General features: G+C 37.3%; 1 protein-coding gene and 1 pseudogene across 2 annotated transcripts in view; one reads left to right on the forward strand and one right to left on the reverse strand.

The window, feature by feature from the left end:
- LOC145971872 (uncharacterized) overlaps window positions 1–22,200 on the forward strand; it is a 45,492-nt pseudogene that overhangs the window by 6,211 nt on the left and 17,081 nt on the right. Inside the window, exons 2-5 of the transcript XR_014438992.1 lie at window positions 12,560–12,742; window positions 12,901–13,082; window positions 13,402–13,583; window positions 13,854–14,054. The product of XR_014438992.1 is annotated as an uncharacterized LOC145971872 (transcript). The remainder of the gene's footprint in view (window positions 1–12,559; window positions 12,743–12,900; window positions 13,083–13,401; window positions 13,584–13,853; window positions 14,055–22,200) is intronic.
- On the reverse strand, window positions 15,135–15,917 carry LOC145972485 (uncharacterized). The gene is made up of 2 exons (XM_083101151.1): window positions 15,447–15,917; window positions 15,135–15,299 (listed from the first exon to the last, which is right to left on the reverse strand). Exons 1-2 carry the CDS (start codon window positions 15,834–15,836, stop codon window positions 15,252–15,254), a joined length of 438 nt encoding a protein of 145 aa, XP_082957277.1. The 5' UTR covers window positions 15,837–15,917; the 3' UTR covers window positions 15,135–15,251.

Below are 22,200 nucleotides of genomic sequence, written 5' to 3' on the forward strand. Positions count from 1 at the left end.
AGTTACCGAGGTAGAGAGGAGAGCTACCTCCGACGAGCTGCTCTCGTCGGCACGGCGTATCCCCGCGATTTTCCATCTGCGCGAATTATTTAATAACCGATCCAGAAAAGGAGCGCGTTCGATATATCGAAAACGACGCTAAGACCGCGCGTCAAAACACGGCACAAAAACACCGGCACGCGTCGTGTAACGTCACGCGGTCATCGACCGCATGCCTATAATAGATCGGCGAAACAGCTGACAGGGTTTTTCTGCATCGCGCGAAGCCCTTTAATACATTCCGATCTCCGCGGCGATTAAACTAACGTTCAGCATTTTATGCACAACGGTAACGCCTATATTTAATATCGAGTATTTATACCGCACACTCACGCCGTACATTATACATTGTACATTTACATCGTACCGTTCTATCAAACAGTTATACATTTATACTGCACATTCGCCCTGTACAATCACACCGTACACCGTACATTTATACTGCACATTTGCACGTATATTTATAGCGCACAATCACACCGTACGTTTACACCGCACAATCACACCAAACATTTATACTGCACAATCACAGCGTACATTCATACAATACACAAGACACGTTTGTATTTTCATATACACACACTCACATTTCTCTTTGTACACACTCAACACTTGAATAAATCAATTTTAATTTCTGACATAAACACCGAGAGAAATTCTTAAGCTTGCCTAAGAAATCGAATCCTGATCCCGGCTGCGATTATCCGCCGGCGTGCGCGGAGGTCGTCCGTGACAGACTAATTTAGCGTATAATAATAATTTTTAAAAACCACCTCTTTTGGAGGTGAAATCTAATATTTCAGAAACGGTGCACCACAAAAATATAAAACCTGTACTGTTATGACTTGTAGAAAGACTAATTTACCGTACACACACAGTAACAATTTTCAAAAATAAAAAATTATCCATAAAAATAATTTACTAATATTTTCCCCCAAAAAATAATTTAGAGAAAGCATATAAAATTTGACAAAAAAGATGTGAAATTCTTCTAAAAAAACCTTGCAAAGGTAAAAAAAAATACGCCAAGTACATAAAAAATATTTCGCTTTGTATGCAACAAAACGTTTAATAAAAAAATGTCCCTAAAAATAATTTACTAATATTTTCCCCAAAAAATTAATTTGTAGAAAGGATATAAAATTTTACAAAAATATGTGATATCCCTCTAAAAAAACCTTACAAAGGTTAAAAAAATACGCGAAGTACATAAAAAATATTCTACCTTATATGTAACAAAATGTTTAATGAAAAAAGTCTTTAAAAATAATTTATAATAATTTTCCCTTACAAAATCATTTTTCCAAAAAACAAAACCTCAACAAATAATTATCATAAAAAAATATAAGAAAATAAAATATCAAAACTAAATAGGAAATCAATAATTACTATTAGCCAAGTACCTAAGAGCAGCGGAGTGCCACCACTGCGACCATCCGCACGACTCGGCTCAGCACACGCTGGAAGCCTGTCCGGCATGGGCGGCCGAGCGTGCGGGCTTAGTGGTCGCAGTGGGGGCGGATCTCTCGCTCCCGGCCATCATAAGGGCGATGGTCGGGAGCACTGAGGCTTGGAAGGCTGTGTCCTCCTTCTGCAGCAAGGTGATGCTGCAGAAGGAGGACGCGGAGTGGGAGAGGCGCGGCGAAGGTCGTCGCTGCGCAACTCCCCCTCCGCCGGGAGACGGGGGTCGGATGCCTCCGCCGATCGGACCACCACCGAGAAGGCGGAGCCCCCATCACCCCCCTCAAGGCAACAGGGGGGGATGACCTCGACAGGGGGCGGGGACCTGGTAAACCGGATACTCCTCCCCCTGCCGAGGAAAGAAGGGGGGTGCTGCTCCGGGGAGCAATAGCTCCCCGCAGCAGCACCCCGCGGTAGGAGATGGCGCCCTCCTGGGGCATGGCCGAATCCCGATCCCATTTGGGAAAGGGAGGGAGCCTGCCCCAGGAGCAAGGCTACCAGATTGCATACGCTGCGCCCAGCGGCAGCACGATTTGTATCCCCACCATTTTCGGACACAAAGGCATAAGCGCTCGTTGAGCTAGATGCCTTTGTGTCCGAAAGTGGTGGGGATACAAATCGTGCCGCCGCTGGGCGCAGCGTATGCAATCTGGTAGCCTTGCCCAGGAGGGACATGGAAGAAAGAGCCCTGGGGTGCTCCCGAATCCCAATCCCTCTTGGGGAAGGGAGGGAGGTCCACCCTGGGGCTCGGAGGGCTCGAGCGGGAGACTCAAGCCCCGACCCCGCCCCCCGAAAACACCGAGGAGGGCGTGGCGTGGAGGCGGTGCCCCTTTGCGCCACAACTAGAGTAGTTGCCGCCGTAAAGGCGGCGTGGGCGGACCCCAACCCAATAACAAGTCGGAGAGGGGTTCGCCCACAAGGTTAGGTCGAATGGGTGGGGGGAGGACGTCCGGACGAATGCCTCGGGCGATACCCGGTCCTCCCCTCAAACACCCGAGTAGGCACCCGGAGGGGTTTTAGTGGGTACACCGGTCCTTCAGACCGGGAGTCCCACATAACCCGCCCTCCCTCCCCGGGGTAGGGCGGGTATCCATAAAGGATTTCCCCTCCGATATAAAAAAAAAAGTACCTAAGAGCAATTTGTAAATTTGATATAATATTTGCCATGAAATCAATTTTACATTGTAGAAATATTATAAATAAATTCTTCGTAAGAAATTAAAACGCATTTTATATTTATTCAGAAAAACTTGATTTTTAAAATATTTAAAATCAACACTAAATGAGAATTAGGATTCCTAAAACATTTTTTATATAATGTATATAATTTAAAAAAAAACGTTTTACGTAAGTTTTAAATTGCAGTCTTTAAATCGAAGTAAGTTATGAAAACTTGGCGTGCCCGGATCGTTTACATTATAAACAAATATATCCTCAATAAAATGTAAAAACTTAGACATTATACAATTAAATATTAAATCTGTGTTTGATTACGATCCGGGCACGCCAAGTTTTCATAACTTACTTCGATTTAAAGACTGTGCGATTTAAAACTTGCATAAAACGTTTTTTTTTAAATTATATACATTATATAAAAAATGTTTTAGGAATTAAAAAAATCCTAATTCTCATTTAGTGTTGATTTTAAATATTTTAAAAATCAAATTTCTCTGAATAAATATAAAATGCATTTTAATTTCTTAGGGAGAATTTATATATAATATTTCTACAATGTAAAATTGATTTCATGGCAAACACACTCGTCAACAAAATTATCGCATAGGTAATTTCATGTCAAATTTTCGCATAACTTCAAATAAGTATAACTCCGTCAAAAATGGTCGTATTTGAAAATTTTTTTTTCATTCTTAAGCTTAAAGCCTCTTTTGAAAATCATTTGTCAGATTTAGAATTTATCCTCCCCCTCTCTCGTCATCTCCTCAAAAGTAAGGACGTGTTACGTCTCCAAAAAATTGCATACTTTGACGCATTCCACGGAGTGGAATAAATTTTTTTCGCAAATTTCATGATAATCATCGTAAAATATGGACTTTTATGTGTGAATTTAAACAAAAATTTCTTTTGTACGATTTTTTTCGCGGAGTTACGACATATCAAAGTTACCTATACATTTTTGTTCATTTACCGCCAGCATTAGCATTACCCGATGCGCACCACGAGGAGGTTGCTGGTCGGATTTGGCGCATCGTGTGTGTGTGTGTGTGTATGACAGCAAAGATAAGGACCCTACGGTTCATCACTCCCGTAGCATTCTTTGACTTCAAACCTTCTCTGCTGTGTGTTGTGTGTGTTCGTCTGTGTGTGTGTGTTTGTCTGTGTGTTAGAGAACGGAAATGTGGAAATGTTCACACACACACACACACACGATGCGCCAAATCCGACCAGCAACTTCCTCGTGGTGCGCATCGGGAAATGCTAATGCTGGCGGTAAATGAACAAAAATGTATAGGTAACTTTGATATGTCGTAACTCCGCGAAAAAAAATCGTACAAAAGAAATTTTTGTTTAAATTCACACATAAAAGTCCATATTTTACGATGATTATCATGAAATTTGCGAAAAAAATTTATTCCACTCCGTGGAATGCGTCAAAGTATGCAATTTTTTGGAGACGTAACACGTCCTTACTTTTGAGGAGATGACGAGAGAGGGGGAGGATAAATTCTAAATCTAACAAATGATTTTCAAAATAGAGGCTTTAAGCTTAAGAATGAAAAAAAAATTTTCAAATACGACCATTTTTGACGGAGTTATACTTATTTGAAGTTATGCGAAAATTTGACATGAAATTACCTATGCGATAATTTTGTTGACGAGTGTATTATATCAAAGGACCCCGCACAAAACATGGGGAAATTCGGTACCGGCCAAATTTGATAAAACTGTGCCATTTTGTACTTTGAGTCATGCTGATCAAAAGTTGTCACGGGCGCAACCCGATCCTATGGGCCGTTTTAGAGCTACAGTGGCTCAAAGTGCGGAAATGCGACCACGCCATAACGCTAGTTGTCTTAGATATAGATTTGTTCTGGGTTCTTATTAATACGTATGTGCAGTGTGTCATGCACTATCCGTTCTCAGCGCTACCCAAAATCAACGGCGTGGACGTGACGGATGTTTGATCCCTTTTGTGCGTGCGTGCGTGCGTGTGTGTGTGTGATCGTATAACCCATGTGTATGAGAGAGTGCGTAAATGGATTGGGTTCTAGTTCTGTGTACTAATGGCATCTGAGAACGGATAGTACATGACACACTGCACATACGTATTAATAAGAACCCAGAACAAGTCTATACCTCTAAAAAAAACCTTACAAAGGTAAAAAAAATACGCTAAGTACATAAAAAATATTCGACTTTGTATGCATCTTTAATAAAAAAATTCCTTAAAAATAATTTTTTACAGTAATTTTCCCTCAAAAAATCATTTTCCTAAAAAACAAAACCTCAACAAATAATTTTGATAAAAAAATATTAAAAAATAAAATATCAAAACTAAATATGAAATCAATAATTACTATTAGCCAAGTACTTAAGAGCAATTTGTAAATTTGATATAATATTTGCCGTGAAATATCAATTTTACATTGTAGATATATTATACATAAATTCTCCCTAAGAAATTAAAATGCATTTTATATTTATTCAAAGAAAATTGATTTTTAAAATATTTAATGAGAATTAGGATTCTTTTAATTCTTAAAACACTTTTTATATAATGTATATAATTTAAAAAAAAGTTTTACGCAATTTTTAAATCGCACAGTCTTTAAATCGAAGTAAGTTATGAAAACTTGGCGTGCTCGGATCGTAATCAAATACAGATTAAATATTTAATTACATAATGTCTAATATTTTACATTTTATTGGAGATATATTTGTTTATAATGTAAACAATCTGAGCACGCCAAGTTTTCATAACTTACTTCGATTTAAAGACTGCGATTTAAAACTTGCGTAAAACTTTTTTTTTAATTATATACATTATATAAAAAGTGTTTTAAGAATTAAAAGAATCCTAATTCTCATTAAATATTTTAAAAATCAATTTTCTCTGAATAAATATAAAATGCGTTTTAATTTCTTAGGGAGAATTTATGTATAATATTTCTACTGTATAAAATTGATATTTCACGGCAAATATATCAAATTTACAAATTGCTCTTAAGTACTTGGCTAATAGTAATTATTGATTTCATATTTAGTTTTGATATTTTATTTTTTAATATTTTTTTTATCAAAATTATTTGTTGAGGTTTTGTTTTTTAGGAAAATGATTTTTTGAGGGAAAACTACTGTAAAAAATTATTTTTAAGGAATTTTTTTATTAAAGATGCATACAAAGTAGAATATTTTTTGTGTACTTGGCGTATATTTTTTACCTTTGTAAGATTTTTTTTAGAGGGATTTCACACCTTTTTGTAAAATTTTATACCCTTTCTACAAATTATTTTTTGGGGGAAAATATTTGCATATTATTTTTAGGGATCTTTATTTTTGAAAATTCTTACTGCATAGTAAATTAGTCTTTCTATAAGTCTTATCTGATGGCACATGTTTTATATTTCTGTGGTACACCGTTTCTGCAACATTAGATTTCATCCTCAAGGGGTAATTTTTAAAAATTGTTATTATACAGTAAATTAGTTCTTTTACAAGTCTTATCTAACAGCATAAGTTTTATATTTTTATGATGCTCCGTTTCTGAAATATTAGATTTCACCCCCAAGGGGTGGTTTTTAAAAATTGTTATTATACGGTAAATTAATATTTCTATATGTCATATCTAACGGCACAGGTTTTATATTTTTGTGGTGCACCGTTTCTGAAATATTAGATTTCACCCCCAAGGGGTGGTTTTTAAAAATTGTTATCATACGGTAAATTAATTTTTCTACAAGTCATATCTAACGGCACAGGTTTTATATTTTTGTGGTGCACCGTTTCTGAAATATTAGATTTCACCCCCAAGGGGTGGTTTCTAAAAATTATCATTATACACTAAATTAGTCTTTTTACAATTCTTATCTAACGGCACAGGTTTTATATTTTTGTGGTGCACCGTTTCTGAAATATTAGATTTCACCTCCAAGGGGTGGTTTTTAAAAATTATCATTATACGGTAAATTAGTCTTTTTACAATTCTTATCTAACGGCACAGGTTTTATATTTTTATAAACGCAATATACGGTCCGGATGATAACAAATCAATTAATAAGAAAGAAAGGCTGAAAGACCGTGGCACAAGATGTTAAAGTGTAAAAAATAATAACGACTCTAAGTAAGAGACATAATATATTAATAATCAGTTAAAATTAAAATTACATACGTACGTTTCGATCTTTTCACGATCCTTTTCAATGTTCAAGAAGTCGTTAGAAAATAAACAAAACATTAAAAATTTCAATCATAATAACAATAACGGAACGCGATTAAAACAAAGACAGAAGCGATGGGACAACAAATAGACATTGTGTACAGTAATAACGGACGCAGCTTTTTTTAAAAACGCTAATAATTGATGTAACGAATGACAGCGCAAGACAGTTAATGAATTAAACGGCTAATAATGTCTGGCTACTAGCCACATCTTCCAAAAAAGGTAACGCACCCATCATTCGAGACGGTATAATAAATTCGCATACGTGAAATAATTCTTCGTAAAATACATTGTATGACGATCCCCCGATGAAAAAGGCTCAAAATTTTTCAAATAGGTCATGGAGTCGTGAGGATAAAAATGAGCTTGGTCAAGATTTTTTTAAACAACAACCAGAAGTCACTCCAGGTAGAAAGTCCAATAAAGGAATCGGTAGAGACAAAACAAATCGCTTAACCGATGAGCGAGATGGAAGCCTATGTAAAAAAATTCAAATGAAAGAACGCAATATATCAAGAAACAAAGAACGCAAATGTCAAATATAACAGCAATCACAAAAAGCCGTTAACAATGATTAACAATAATTAGTCATAACAGCAATTAAATATTAAGTAAGCAGAATGGAAAATATTTAATTGCTAAATTAATTCGATTAATATCGTATGTCGATTAATTCGTTTACTAATGTCCCTCATGACTTAATCATTGGAAGCATCGCAAAAAAATGGCATTTTTTAGAACCGAACACTGACATTCCTTACGAAGAATTTTTAAGAGCTCTCAGACTCATCCTTGATTCAACATATTTTGTGTTTAACGACATTATCTACAAACAGATTTTTGGTACGCCAATGGGGTCCCCGCTCTCACCTATTTTAGCCAATTTAGTTTTACAAGAGTTGGAAGACAGAGCCATTGCCTCCTTGTTAGTTTCGCCTTCCTTTTATTACCGTGTAGACGATATCATTATGGCAGCGCCTTCTTTACATATTTCTACCATATTGAAAGTTTTCAATTCATCCCACAAAAGATTGCAGTTCACTATTGAATATATGTCGGGCAATACAATTAGCTTCTTAGATACGTTATTAATTATCAATGAGAATCGTTTAGAATTCAACTGGTACCGCAAACCTACCTTTTCTGGTAGATTCTTGAATTTTCTTTCTTACCACCCTATTTATCATAAAATTGGTGTTGTCATGGGTCTCGTCGATAGAACCTTTCATCTTTCCCATCCAAAATTCCATGAAAAAAACCTTTCCTTTGTTATCAACATTCTCCTCGAAAACTCATATCCTCTCCAGTTTATCCACAGAATTATGCTACGCCGATTAAGATTTCTTATCCACAACAGAGTCTCTCACCCCACAACTCCTCTCCCTTCCTCTCCTAAATCAAGATTTTTCGTCATTCCTTATATTAAGGGCCTTCCAAAAAGTTTTTGTTCAATGATCCAAGATAATGGTGGGAGGTTGGCGTTCACAGTGAACAATAAATTGAGTGGCATCATAAAATTACACAAAGATCCGTTGCCCAAGATGTACCATTCTAATGTCGTCTATAAGATTTTTTGCAGGGACTGTGATGCATCTTACGTAGGACAGACTGGCAGACGGTTAACGACTAGATTAAAAGAGCATAAGTCCATGGTTAATTACTCTTCTGAATCCCAGACAGTGGTTTCGTCTCATAGACTCTTAGGTCATGACTTTAATTGGGAGGACACGACAATTTTCGATGAAGAACCTTTTTATAGAAAAAGATTGGTTTCTGAGATGCTTCACATTAGCCAGCAAAAAAATGGGTTGAACTTACAAAATGATACCTCATTATTAAAGGACGTTTATCTTCCTATCATTAAGAAATGTCTTGCTTTTTCAAAGTCTCCCGTCCCATTGCTCCCTACTCCCTAAGCCCCCCCCTTTTTTCCCTTTCCTCTTTCTCTCCCCGTTTTTTCCCCTTCTCCTCTCCTTCTCTTCCTTCACATTTGATCGGCTATCGCTCAGTCGTTTCACAATCCTTCGCTTTTAGAGATGGCCTCTTCTTTGTCATCTCGTTTATCCGTCTTCCATCTTGGTAGGTTTTTAACGCAGACTCTTAACTTCGAATTAAATATTTTCCATTCTGCTTACTTAATATTTAATTGCTGTTATGACTAATTATTGTTAATCATTGTTAACGGCTTTTTGTGATTGCTGTTATATTTGACATTTGCGTTCTTTGTTTCTTGATATATTGCGTTCTTTTATTTGAATTTTTTTACATAGGCTTCCATCTCGCTCATCGGTTAAGCGATTTGTTTTGTCTCTACCGATTCCTTTATTGGACTTTCTACCTGGAGTGACTTCTGGTTGTTGTTTAAAAAAATCTTGACCAAGCTCATTTTTATCCTCACGACTCCATGACCTATTTGAAAAATTTTTTTGAGCCTTTTTCATCGGGGGATCGTCACACAATGTATTTTACGAAGAATTATTTCACGTATGCGAATTTATTATACCGTCTCGAATGATGGGTGCGTTACCTTTTTTGGAAGATGTGGCTAGTAGCCAGACATTATTAGCCGTTTAATTCATTAACTGTCTTGCGCTGTCATTCGTTACATCAATTATTAGCGTTTTTAAAAAAAGCTGCGTCCGTTATTGCTGTACACAATGTCTATTTGTTGTCCCATCGCTTCTGTCTTTGTTTTAATCGCGTTCCGTTATTGTTATTATGATTGAAATTTTTAATGTTTTGTTTATTTTCTAACGACTTCTTGAACATTGAAAAGGATCTTGAAAAGATCGAAACGTACGTATGTAATTTTAATTTTAACTGATTATTAATATATTATGTCTCTTACTTAGAGTCGTTATTATTTTTTACACTTTAACATCTTGTGCCACGGTCTTTCAGCCTTTCTTTCTTATTAATTGATTTTATATTTTTGTGGTGCACCGTTTCTGAAATATTAAATTTCACCCCCAAGGGTTGGTTTTTAAAAATTATCATTATACGCTAAATTAGTCTTTATAGAAATCTTAACTAACGGCACAGGTTTTATATTTTTATGATATACCGTTTCTAAAATGTTAGATTTCACCCCCAAGGGGTGGTTTTTAAAAATTGTTATCATACGGTAAATTAGTCTTTCTACAAGTTATAACTAACAGTACAGGTTTTATATTTTTGTGGTGCACCGTTTCTGAAATATTAGATTTCACCCCCAAGGGGTGGTTTTTAAAAATTATCATTATACGCTAAATTAGTCTTTTTACAATTCTTATCTAACAGCACAGGTTTTATATTTTTGCAGCACACCGTTTCTGAGATATTAGATTTCATCCCTAAAGGGTAATTTTTAAAAATTATTATTTTATGCTAAATTAGTCTTTGTAAGAAACCTTAATTAACGGCGTGAGTCCCATATTCCTGCCACGCATCATTTTCGAGATATTATTTTTCATCCTCAAGGGATGGTTTTTGAAATTTGCTTTTATAAGGAGTGGTTTTTTGAAAATTGTTACTATACGATAAATTACTATTTTTAAATTTTATTTAACAGCAGAAGTTCCGTATTTTTACGGCTCCGTTTCTAAGATATTAAATTCCACCCCGAAGGGATAGTTTTGGAAATTGTTATTGTACGATAAATTAATCTCTCACACGTACGTACACACATACATATACATATCACACGTATGCACGCATATGATTTTGTCTCTTAAAGCATTGTACTTATCGAAGCAATAATCGTATACGCAGCGGTGTGAACGCCGCTTGAGGGACAAACTCGCTTTGCTTGTGTGCGTGCGAGCATACGTACGTGAGACTGAAGAAAATCCGGGAAACGTAAAATGTCACAATTTTGATATACGATCATCATTTCTCGGGATTGACTGCACCGATTTTATTCAAACTGGTCGCAATCGAAAGCTTATATTCACATTACATAATAAAAGTGTCGTTATATTTTTGATTACGGTCTTAGTTTTTGAAATATCTTAATCGAAACATTTACATGACGTGAAATTCCGGAAAAGGTACTTGGTAGCGCCGCGTCGAGAGCAGTGACTCTCAATGCTCGGATCCTGTTTTTTATGTACTTGGCGTCACGACGCTACCGCATCGCTTGATCTAATAAGGGTGCGGACCCATGCAGCGGAATAGCGGAACGCGGAACGCGGAACGAGAGCGGAACCAATCGCGAGCGTTCCGCGTTTTTCAGCAGCTTTAGCGCAAAGCTGCCAGATCTCCGCCGTAAGCAACATGCAACACGGCGTGGAGGGGGTAATGAGGATGTGAGCGTAAGCGTACGTGTGAGCTCGGCACTTCGGCTAGCTTCGGATAATAGAAGAGGACAGAATACAGTCTTCTGTCTCCTTCCTACCAAGCTGGCAACGAAAGACGGGCGACGCGCGACACTGCTCGCTTCTCGATATCTCAATGCGTGCGACAGCGTTAAATGTTTTTCCCTTATAGCTTTTTATATTATACACATATTTTTTAACTGATAAATATTAGGCACTGCGCACAATAGGAAAAATATTAAATATTAAATATTAAATATTAAATTTATAGAAAGAGAAAAATAGAAGAGAAGAGTTTCTTTCTCTTTCTCTCGTTCTATAAATTTAATATTTAATATTTAATATTTAATATTTAATATTTAATATTTTTCCTATTGTGCGTAGGGCCTTAATCTATTTAATATATTTTTTAACTGATAAATATATTATACATTTATCAGTTGTAAGAAAATATCGATATATTTTTTCATGTGAAAAATTAAATGACATAATTCTTATAAACAAATGTATATATATATATATTCATTTTTAAGAATTATACGATTTGATTTTTTAATATGAAAAGATATATCATATTTTCTTACGATTAGCAAATATATATAATATATTTACCATCGTTAATTTGCAATTAACAATTACATTTTTTTTTTCGAAACAATTATGTGTTTTCTTTACACCAATCGATTCCTCTCATTATTTTGTACATAAAAGTATTAAGGTAAGATAATCGAAAAATGAATATTTTACTAGATATTTTTTATGGTTTATGTAAAATTAAGAAATTATTTCAAGCCTTATAACTCGAAAAGTACTTGATGAAAAAATACTTTATTATAGTGTTTTGGAAAGCTCTCGACATAAGCTATAAGAATATGCAATAAAAAATAGGTGGTTCCATTTAAGAAATTAAAGGTGTCCTTAACCTCACCTTAACGATGCCATCCAAGGTCAAACCAATGACACCATCTTATGTTCCCCTCAAAACCACACAATTTTTGTCGAAAACGTTTTTCTCTAAAATGCTTAGTTTTTGAAAGAAAAGGGGTGTACGGGTGGTCTAGGACACCCTGTATATATACATATACATATATATATATACAATATAAGTATTATTATTACTGTAATTATGAACTGTAATTATGAAACAAATTTGAGGAACTCCGCTGCTTTGTCCTTACTTTAGCATACTTAGTATTCTATTTCATTAATAAAGAAGCTTCTCTCTCTTTCTCTCTTTCTCTCTCTCTCTCTCTCTCTCTCTCTCTCTCTCTCTCTCTCTCTCTCCTTTCCGCATTATAATTGGATTTATTTACAGTTACAGGTATAAATAGTGTTTATATTATGACAATGCATGTATATTTTTCAGGAAACAAACCTTGTAACGATATCGCTCTTCCTGAGTCACAAGATGCGGAAATGACAACGGACGAACTTCTAATAGCATGTGTTGCTCAGAAACCCGCTTTGTACGATCACCGGTTACCAGTTGCCGAGCGGACATTATTAAAAAGAAATGCTTTGTGGCAAGAGGTCTGCAATATGATGGGAGGTATATAATTGTAAAATTTATATAAAAATCAATTGGATGTTTTAATACAATCAGTATTCTAAATTTTTAACTGTATACTGATTTTATTGTATTTCATGTATTATATGTATGTATTGAAAAATATAATCTTTTGTAATAATATCTTCAATACCACAAAGAAATCATGGACGTTGCCACTGCCAAAAAAAGATGGAAGTACTTGAAAGACTGTTATGCAAAGGAAAAGAAAAAAAAACAATGAATACATTCCAAGTGGGTCGGCAGTTCCTCCAACACGAAAAAGTGCTTTCCGCTTTTATGAGGCTATGAATTTCTTAAGCGACTGTATGGAAATGAGACAGTATGTATATTACCTTCTTAATGATTAAGAACTAAAAATGTAGTTTTGTTGATCAAATGTAGTTTTGTTGATATCAAGTTGTATTTAAAAAATTGCATGCTTTATCATTATTTAATTTTTTAATTCAATATTTATTTTAGGTTTTAAAAATTAAACGTAGAAAATGTCTTTATGTTGTATCATATTTGTAAACATGTATTTTTTAATACTTTTTAAATAAATTTTTACAATCTCTGAAATAGTAGTAAGGGTGATTGTATATTTACGATAAGTTATTAACTAATTTTTCAACGTTTATTTTTTTTCTTTATTTCATTAGGACAGTAAGTACTCAGCCTAGAAATTTATCGATATCATTTTCATCGATATCACCGTTATCACCGATATCATTCGCATCAGATCTCAATGTATCGAGAAATACTGCACCGATATTGCCTGCGAATACAGAAGAAGGTTCTACATCAAGCTTAAGTAGCAGCTCTAATTTGCATTCATCGAAAAGTATGTACAATTACTCTTATATGTATAATTTATTTTAAATGTTTGTTATAATTTTGTTTCATGTTAAGCGTAAATGTAAATCATATTGTAAATTATAAAAATCTATTTATAAAAGCGCCTAGATATATATATTCATTTTTCAATTTTAAACTTACAAGAATCTGAATTCAAAACCGAATGTTTCAATAAGTTTTTGTTTGTTGGGTAAGATAAAAACTCATTTTTTAAATTAAATATTAATCTTATGTATTACTTATATGTTCCTTTTAGGAAGAAAATCATCGAAAAAAGATGAAGGCAATTTAGAAGCCTTCATTACGACACTGATGGCCGAGCCAGTAACGCAAAATGACCCGACATCTGGCTTTGTGCTAAGCTTAGCTGAAGGGCTTCGTCGGCTCCCTTCTAAGGAGAGAGCAAAATTGCAAATAGAATTTCTTAGCAGGGTAATGGAAATTCAAAACAGATTAGGTAATAATTGCACATATATTAGTATATGTACGTATATAATAAGCATATTTGTATGTATAGACAATAAGTATATTCTCGTATGTATATAGACTTATATGTGTTCTGCTTTTTTTTTTGCATCCATTCTACCAAACAAATATTTTCATTTCAGATTCGGAACTCTATCCATCATAACATTACGATGTTAGTGACAAGTTTATGTGATAATTTTTTCACTATTTTTAGTTATGTTATAATTATTTTTTCGTATTCACTGTTTCATTACAATTATTTTTTTCGTTTATTCATTATTACATACATATATAAAAAAATTGAAGTTATATAATTTTTGTAACTTTTACTAAAGTATATTATATAAAGTTTATTATATACATATGTAAAATGTTACTACATATATAAAAATTAGATATTTATATATTTTAATAAAATAAAGTTGCTTAAATATAATTAAATACAATTAAATATAAATTAAAAGTACAAAAAATAAAGAACAAGGATAATTGTTATATGTATTATGAGAATATATAATATGTATTTAAAAATCATTGTTCAAGGCCTTATCCCACTGCCATTCGATTGCACCGGTATTCATAAAAAAATCAGCATAATTCTTTCGCACTTGTGTAGCATATTGACCTGTGAGCATATTGGCATGTGAATCTGTATTGAGCGCATCCATTTTTGTAAATGCACCTGCATGAATCAAGTTCGTATTATCTTCTGTGCTGTTCTTAGAGTAGATTCTTTCTGCTGAAGGTTGTGTCGCCTCATATTGCATAATATAATTATGCAAAGCTGTTGTAACTTGCATAATTTTTACCGCTGTGGTTAAAGAGGTGTTAATCGGTTTCCGGTAAATTCTCCACCGAGCTGCAAGCAATCCAAAGGCACTTTCGACTACTCGCCTCGCTCTGCTTAGACGATAATTGAATACTTTTTTCTTTACGTCAAGGTGCTTGCTTCGAGGAAAAGCATCATGTACGGTGTTAAAGCAAATGCCTCATCTGCCACTAATACATATGGAAGTTCCGGCCCATTCACTTTCACTTGAATTGGTTCAGGTAAATCCATATTTACATTTTCGAAACCGATACCAATTTCGCTTCTTCGAAATACACCTCCATCGCTTTGTCGACCTTCAGCACCAATATCCAGCATCAGAAAGCAATATTTTGCATCGCTAATCGCCATTAAATTTTAGCTATGTCTTCCTTTATAATTATAGTAAGTCGATCCACTATTTGCCTGTAATAATACAAACAAATTAATTAAAAATTGTATTCAATTATTACATTATATATATATAGGGTGTCTTATAATAGTTGTTCTACCCGTCATGTACAAGTAGAGCGGGGCAGCTATTATAGGACACGCTTTAGAAATAATATTTACCTCAACGTCTACGTGTTTACCATCTACTGCTCCAATACAGTTGGGATAATTCCACAGATCCTCAAAGTCTTTGGCTACCTTACGCCAGTTTTCTGCCGTCGGATTAAGGAAAACTTTTTCCCTTAATTCATCCCAAATGCATTGACACGTTTCGGAAATTATTGTCGATACAGTATTCTTTCCTACACGGAACGCATACGATACAGATGCCATACTGTCTCCGCTGGCTAAATATCGTAAGGTAAGTTCCAATTGTGTCTGTGATACAATTGGATCTCGAACTGCATACTGCTTCTGAATTTTTGGTCCCATAATCTCCAACAGTTTCTCGAATAATACCGGTGTCAATCGCAAGAAATTACAATATTTTGGATCATTGGAATGCAACATTTCAGGGATCAAGTTATCACTGGCACCCTGCAAAAATCTTCTTTCGGGCGTGAAAATAGGACGAACCCAAAATTTTTTTTCCTTTTTTTTCATTACATTCTCACGTTGTATTTTTTTATATATTATATATAATTTGAGCAACTTCCTTTGGTTCGCTCTCTGATATGTTGGAGATTGTCTTAATTTCTTCCAATACTTGTACAAGCATAATAATGCAATTTTAGAATCCATCGGATTTCCTTGTAGCTGTCAATACATAAATTATCACATAAAATTACAATATTCATACAATATATATTGTTAATATATTATATATTTCATTGTATATCATATATTGCCTGCCAATTATTAAGTTTCAATTTTCTTTTATCCCTCAACAATGAGTAATAACTTGTAACAATTAATAATTTACCTCTGTTCTGTATTGACCATGCTGTTCCGTAATTCTTCTTCTTCTTCTTCTTCTTCTTCTGCAATTTGGTTGGCCTCGTCCCTTTAAGGGTGTAATCCGGCCATCAACTGTAAGTTGGATGGAGGTTGAGAACTTATTTGGTTTATGGTTGAATGATTATTGTCCTTGAAGTGATCTGGTCGTAGCTGTCTAAGAAAGTTGTTGAGTTGAGTTAAGCTAGGATGTAGATGTCGGGCAAGAGAGTGATGATGTTTCAAATTTTATATGAAAGGGAAGTGTGCGAGAAGAAAGGAAAGTGTACATTTATCAGTGTGGAAACTATTGTGATTAGATATAGAGTTCATTTTTCTTGATAAATGAGAATACGGTATTGACAACTCCGAGGGTAGGTTTCCTCAAGATTTCCTGCATTTGGAACGGAGGATGTACTTTATTCTTGAGAAGTTGCTTTATGAAGACCTCTCTAGTGGCGGTGAGTAAAGGGCATTGCCAGAATATGTGGTCAGCGTCTTGAAATGGATGGCCACAGTGACACGATGGATCCTGTACGATATTACATCTGAATAAGCTTGCGTTGAGAGAATAATGGTTACTTCTAATCCTATTGCAGGTGACTATAGCTTCACGATCCGCTTCGATGTAGTAGAACCATGGCTTGGATTGTAGTTCGGCGAAGTGTTGGAAATACTTCTTGCCCTTGTGCTGAACTTGATTTTTCAAGATTCTGGTGGAGTTATCCTGATAAGTAATTCTAGCAACTGAATAGAAGTCCGAGTAAGGAACCGGATCGTTAATAATCGTGCCATTCGTGATCGCGTTTTTTGCCAGGCAGTCTGCTGTCTCGTTGCCGAGAATGCCACTATGAGAAGGTATCCAAATAAGGGATACAGTGTAATCGAGTCTCTTCATTTCTAACAATTTTTGTCTGATAATGTATATGATGTAGTTGCATGAGTGTCCAAAGTTGTAAGAAGTAAGGGTGTCTAAAACACTTTTAGAATCTGAAAAGATCACCGCCTTGAGGATATGATTATCGAGGATATAGTTTAGGGTATATAGGATGGCTAGGGCCTCAGCAGAGTAAATTGAAAATTGAGAAAGAGCTCTAAACATGAGCTGGATGTTTCTTGAAGGAGAGTAAACAGCAAAACCAGCCGGAGAACCCGTATCCAGCTTAGAGGCATCAGTGTAAAAGACAATTTTATCGACTGTGAGACAATGATATATATTCAAAAAAGTGAGGGTAGGAAACGCAGAGTTTTTTATATCCTCAGTTTGTTTAGAGGAAGTAAAGAGTATATCCGGAATATACGTAAGCGCTTCGAATAGGGAGAGTGAATAGGGAGAGGGATAATCAAAGTCTGCTATATTTCTTTTATGTTTTAGCATTTGTCTGAATGAGTGAAATAGGAGGAAGGATTGCTCGGGATCTTTTTTCCTTTTTCTCCTAGTGGAGTACCAGTGCAGTTCAGAAAGCTTGTTGAGAGCGGTGTGAGAATAAAGAGAGAAGATTTTGAGAATGTATCTAGTCGTCAGAAATTTAAATCTTTCTGTCAAGGGGCCCTCTGCGGCTTCAGCCAAGATTACATTGGTAGGAGTGGTTCTGCGGAGACCCAAGCAGAATCTTAAAGCTTTAAATTGAATACTGTTGAGTTTAGACATAAGGGAAGAATTATTATATGGAAAGAAGGCGCATCCATATTCAATGGATCCTCTGATTAAGCCTTTGTATATGCATAATAGAGTGCGGGGTTCACCTCCCCACCAGGTGCCTCTCAGAGATGAGATAGCGTTAAGAAGATTGGAGCAGCGTTTGTGAATATATGACACATGTTCTTTACCAGAGAGTTTATAATCGAGGATGATCCCCAAAAATCGACAATAGACAGAGGAATGAATGATCGAATTATTAATTAAGATAGAATAAGCAGACGGATTTATGTGCTTCCTCGTAAAGAGGATGAGGGAGGATTTGGAGGGAGAAACAGAGAGTCCCTTAGACGAAAGATATTTAAACACTTTGTTAGCTGAAAGTTCAAGATTAGATAGAGACTTGGCTATGTTGACAGAACTAGAAAAAATTGCTATATCATCAGCAAATTGAATAATCTCGCAGTCTTCACCTATATAGTTTTTAAGTTTAGCAACATAAATGTTGAATAAAGTGGGACTAAGGATAGAACCTTGTGGAACTCCTTTACAGGTATAGTGGTCCTTTGAAAGCTCTCCGTTAATTGAGAATTGTATAGTTCTTAGGTGAATAAGGTTATATATAAATTTGCTTAGATTAATAGGAAGACCCATTTGGATGAGATCTTCGAAAAGAATATTAGGTATGACATCATCAAAGGCATTAGTCAAGTCAAGAAATAGGCAAGCCGTGGCACCTCCTCTCAAGAAACTGATATGAATTTCAGAGATAAGTATAGAAAGGTTATCCAGGCATGACCGCGATTTTCTGAAACCGTACTGAGAGTTTGGAAGTTTATTATATCTTTCCAGCCACCAATCCAGTCTCATGAGTATGAGTCTTTCCAGAGTTTTAAGTACACAGGATGTAAGAGAAATTGGTCGGTATTTGCCAGGAACCGGTTTGGGGATTAAGAAAACTAAAGAGCGTTTCCATGAGTCTGGAAAATTTCCAGTGGAGAAGATCTCGTTTAATATATCAAAGAACGCAGGAAGATAAATTGCAGGAGTGTGACAGATTATAGAGTACGTAATTTGGTCCAGGCCTGGAGAGGTCTTCTTTTTTTCCATTAAATTAAGTACATAGCGAAGCTCTGTGATAGAAAACGGAGCTTCAAAGACAGAGGCTTGCGGGCGGAGATTGTAGTAAAGCGAAAATTCTGGAGGAGGAGCAACACAAGAGGATGGACATAAGGCAGAAATGGAGTTGTGCATGCCATTAGGCATCTCATAATTAGTGGAAGGAGGGGGAGAGGAGGTAGAACTGAGATATCTATTCTTATAAGATTTGATTAGTCTCCAAAGTGTATTTAAGTTGGTAAAAGAGGAAATATCTTTGCAAAAGGATCTCCAACTCTTACGTTTTTCTGTACGTAGAATTTTTCTAGTAGAGGCTTCCTGCCTCTTAAGATTAAGGTAATTATCTTGGGAAGGAAACTTTTTAAAAAGACGAAAAGCTTGTTTCCTAAGAAGAACTGCCTCTGAGCAAGTGTCGTTCCACCAGGGAGCAGGAGGGGGCGAACGTTTCTGTGAGGAGAGGTTTTGATTCGAGCAGAAATTTTTTTGAGTTTGATTCAATTGTTTCGGAGGAATAAGGGATAATACAGTGTTTTTAAAAGAGTTGATAAGGGTTTCATATTTGTCTAGGTGAGAAATATTAGGGTCTTGTAGTTGAGGTAGGAGATCAGGAGCTAAGGAGATCAATGTGGATTGATATGTTTTCCAGTCAAGCCCGGATAGACTCAGTTTGTGGGAGTAGGTGGAAACCTTTTTTACTGATAGATTAATACGGATAATAGAAGGAATGTGGTCACTGCCCAGGGCGTCCTCAAATGATTCCCAAGTTGCAAAAAGAGTTGTCATTGAGGAAACAAAAGTAAGATCGATAATAGACGGGAGGTTGCGAGGATGAGCGAGACGAGTAGGGGTGCCATCGTTTATAGGAAAGAAGTGGTGTTCTTGTGTGGACTCAAGTAAAAGTTTACCTGTGCTATCCGAGTGATGACTACCCCACGCCGTGTGATGGGCATTAAAGTCTCCAGTAATAGTAATGTGGCGGCTACGATCCACCACACAATCAGCGCCTACTGAACCGTACACCGTACACGCGCTACGCGTACGGCGGTGCGAGCCCTAAGGCGATTCGGTACGCAGCGAGCCGACAGATGGCCGCAGGGGCAAACCATTTCGCATAAGTGAAATTCGGCAGCCTCGCTATATAAGACCGCGCGAGACGACAGGACACCGAGTCGCGGCTTGAGAATAGTACAGCATCATAGCTCTCTATATCGATAGCCAAGACTTGTTCTTTTTTTGCACGAGGAGATAATACCTCCTCGGGAATTAATTGTGGAAGAGCTTCGCGCTCTCGCAACATTACACGGCGGAGGAGTCACATTCCACGGCCACTCTCGACGCCCCGATCACCAGGGCCGGTCAGATCACCGTGGAAAGAGGCGCCCAGGGCACCTTGCACCAACCAGTCAGCAGGAGAGAAAAAGGTCTCGTTCCAGCTTCTGCCCTGGAAACTGGAGAAGATAGACCTGAAACCACCGAGATTTACTCGTCCACCAAGGTACCTGCTCGAAGTCTGGGACATACGCATACGAAGATACACTTCGCCAACTGGACCTTGGAGCGTTCCAGTCGTAGTCTCACCGCTGCCGCCGTCGCCGTCGTGTTCACGAACGGACCAGGCCTCACAGACGGTCCCTTTAAGCCGTGTCCACAGGGGGACTCAAGTCGGCGCAGTTCCCACTATCGATCAGAGCACTCAATCGGACTCCGATTGGGAAACGCCCAGTCACAGCACGGCCACGCAAACGGACCAAGTAGACGAGAACAACAACTGTCTAGGGTCCTTAAAAGTCACTAAGGCCTGGCCACACATAACTTATAGAGAGCGGCTATAACTCCGCATACAATAACGGCCCTTGTAAGGGCCACCAAAAACAATCTAAAAATAATTGTATATAGTGTACAGAATAAATCAACTACTGTTACATCGCCTCGATTATTCACGAGAATCTCAGCAACCTCTGCAAATCCTTCCACGAGCGAATTACGAACACGCCTGAACATAAGCGCTACATTGGTGACCAACCGACGTTGGAGGAAAAACAGACATGCCGAAGAAGGAGAGCACAATAATCGTGGAAGATGACGATACCAGCATCAACCGAGTCGCAATGCGCATCCCCCCTTTCTGGCCGGACGATCCGGAGCTGTGGTTTGCGCAACTCGAAGGGCAGTTCGCTCTAAGCATCATCACCGACGATGACGTCAAGTACGGATACGTTCTGTCCAAATTAGAACCACGACAAGCGAGGGAGATTAAAGACGTAATCACGAACCCCCTCTCCAGCAACAAATATTCAGCTATAAAGAGCGCTCTCATACAACGGCTGACAGATTCGCAAGAGCAGCGGATCAGGCAACTTCTGGAGAGAGAAGAGCTCGGAGACAGGAAACCATCACAATTCCTACGGCACCTTTCAACGCTAGCAGGAACAACAGTCTCCGACGACTTGCTGCGGACACTATGGCTAGGGCGCCTTCCACCGCAAACACAGGCCATCCTGGCCACAAGGAAGAGCGACAAACTACAAGACGTAGCAGAGCAGGCAGACCGAATCCACGAGGTCAACGGCCGAGCTCTCGTTCTAGCCACGGAACGTCCACCAGCAGCAGCAGCCAGTAGCCCACAGAACGCATGGACATCACAGATGGAGACACTTACCCAGCAGGTAGCCACCCTCACAGAGCAGATGACCAACATGGCCAAAGAGCTACGGAAAGGACGCAGTCGAGCCCGAAGTCGATCACGAGGTAGACCACGCAGCAAGACACCTATCAAGGAGGGTCTATGTTACTACCATCGACGATTCGGAGCAGACGCCCGCCGTTGTGCACAACCATGCACATTCCAGAAAAACGAGTAGGGCACTCATTGCTGGCGGCCAATGACAACAGCCCGACACCGTGCCGCCTATACGTGACAGACCGCAATACTAAAACGAAGTACCTGGTGGACACAGGTTCAGACGTTAGCGTTTTCCCGCAGACGCTAACAAGCAGTAGAAGGCGACCAGAGGCATATGAACTCTTCGCGGCAAACGGCTCCCGCATAATCACATACGGCTCCATAACCATCAAGCCGGATTTCAGCCTAAGGAGAGCATTCCCGTGGAGGTTCATCATAGCAGACGTCGGACAGCCCATCACCGGATCAGACTTCCTCGCATACTATGACTTGTTACCTGA

This window comes from Camponotus vicinus, unplaced genomic scaffold, assembly GCF_025532165.1.
Source record: "Camponotus vicinus isolate PSW18456_S1 unplaced genomic scaffold, iyCamVici1.0 SCAF_5, whole genome shotgun sequence".
In the NCBI taxonomy this organism is placed as follows: domain Eukaryota; kingdom Metazoa; phylum Arthropoda; class Insecta; order Hymenoptera; family Formicidae; genus Camponotus; species Camponotus vicinus.

What these genes read in the sequence shown, in the direction of transcription:
- LOC145972485 (XM_083101151.1), bottom strand. Translation starts at nt 15,836, where the DNA reads ATGTTGCATTCCAATGATCCAAAATATTGTAATTTCTTGCGATTGACA. An exon ending in GTAAACACGTAGACGTTGAG is followed by an intron (nt 15,300 to 15,446) that starts GTAAATATTATT and finishes GTATTATTACAG; the next exon opens with GCAAATAGTGGATCGACTTA.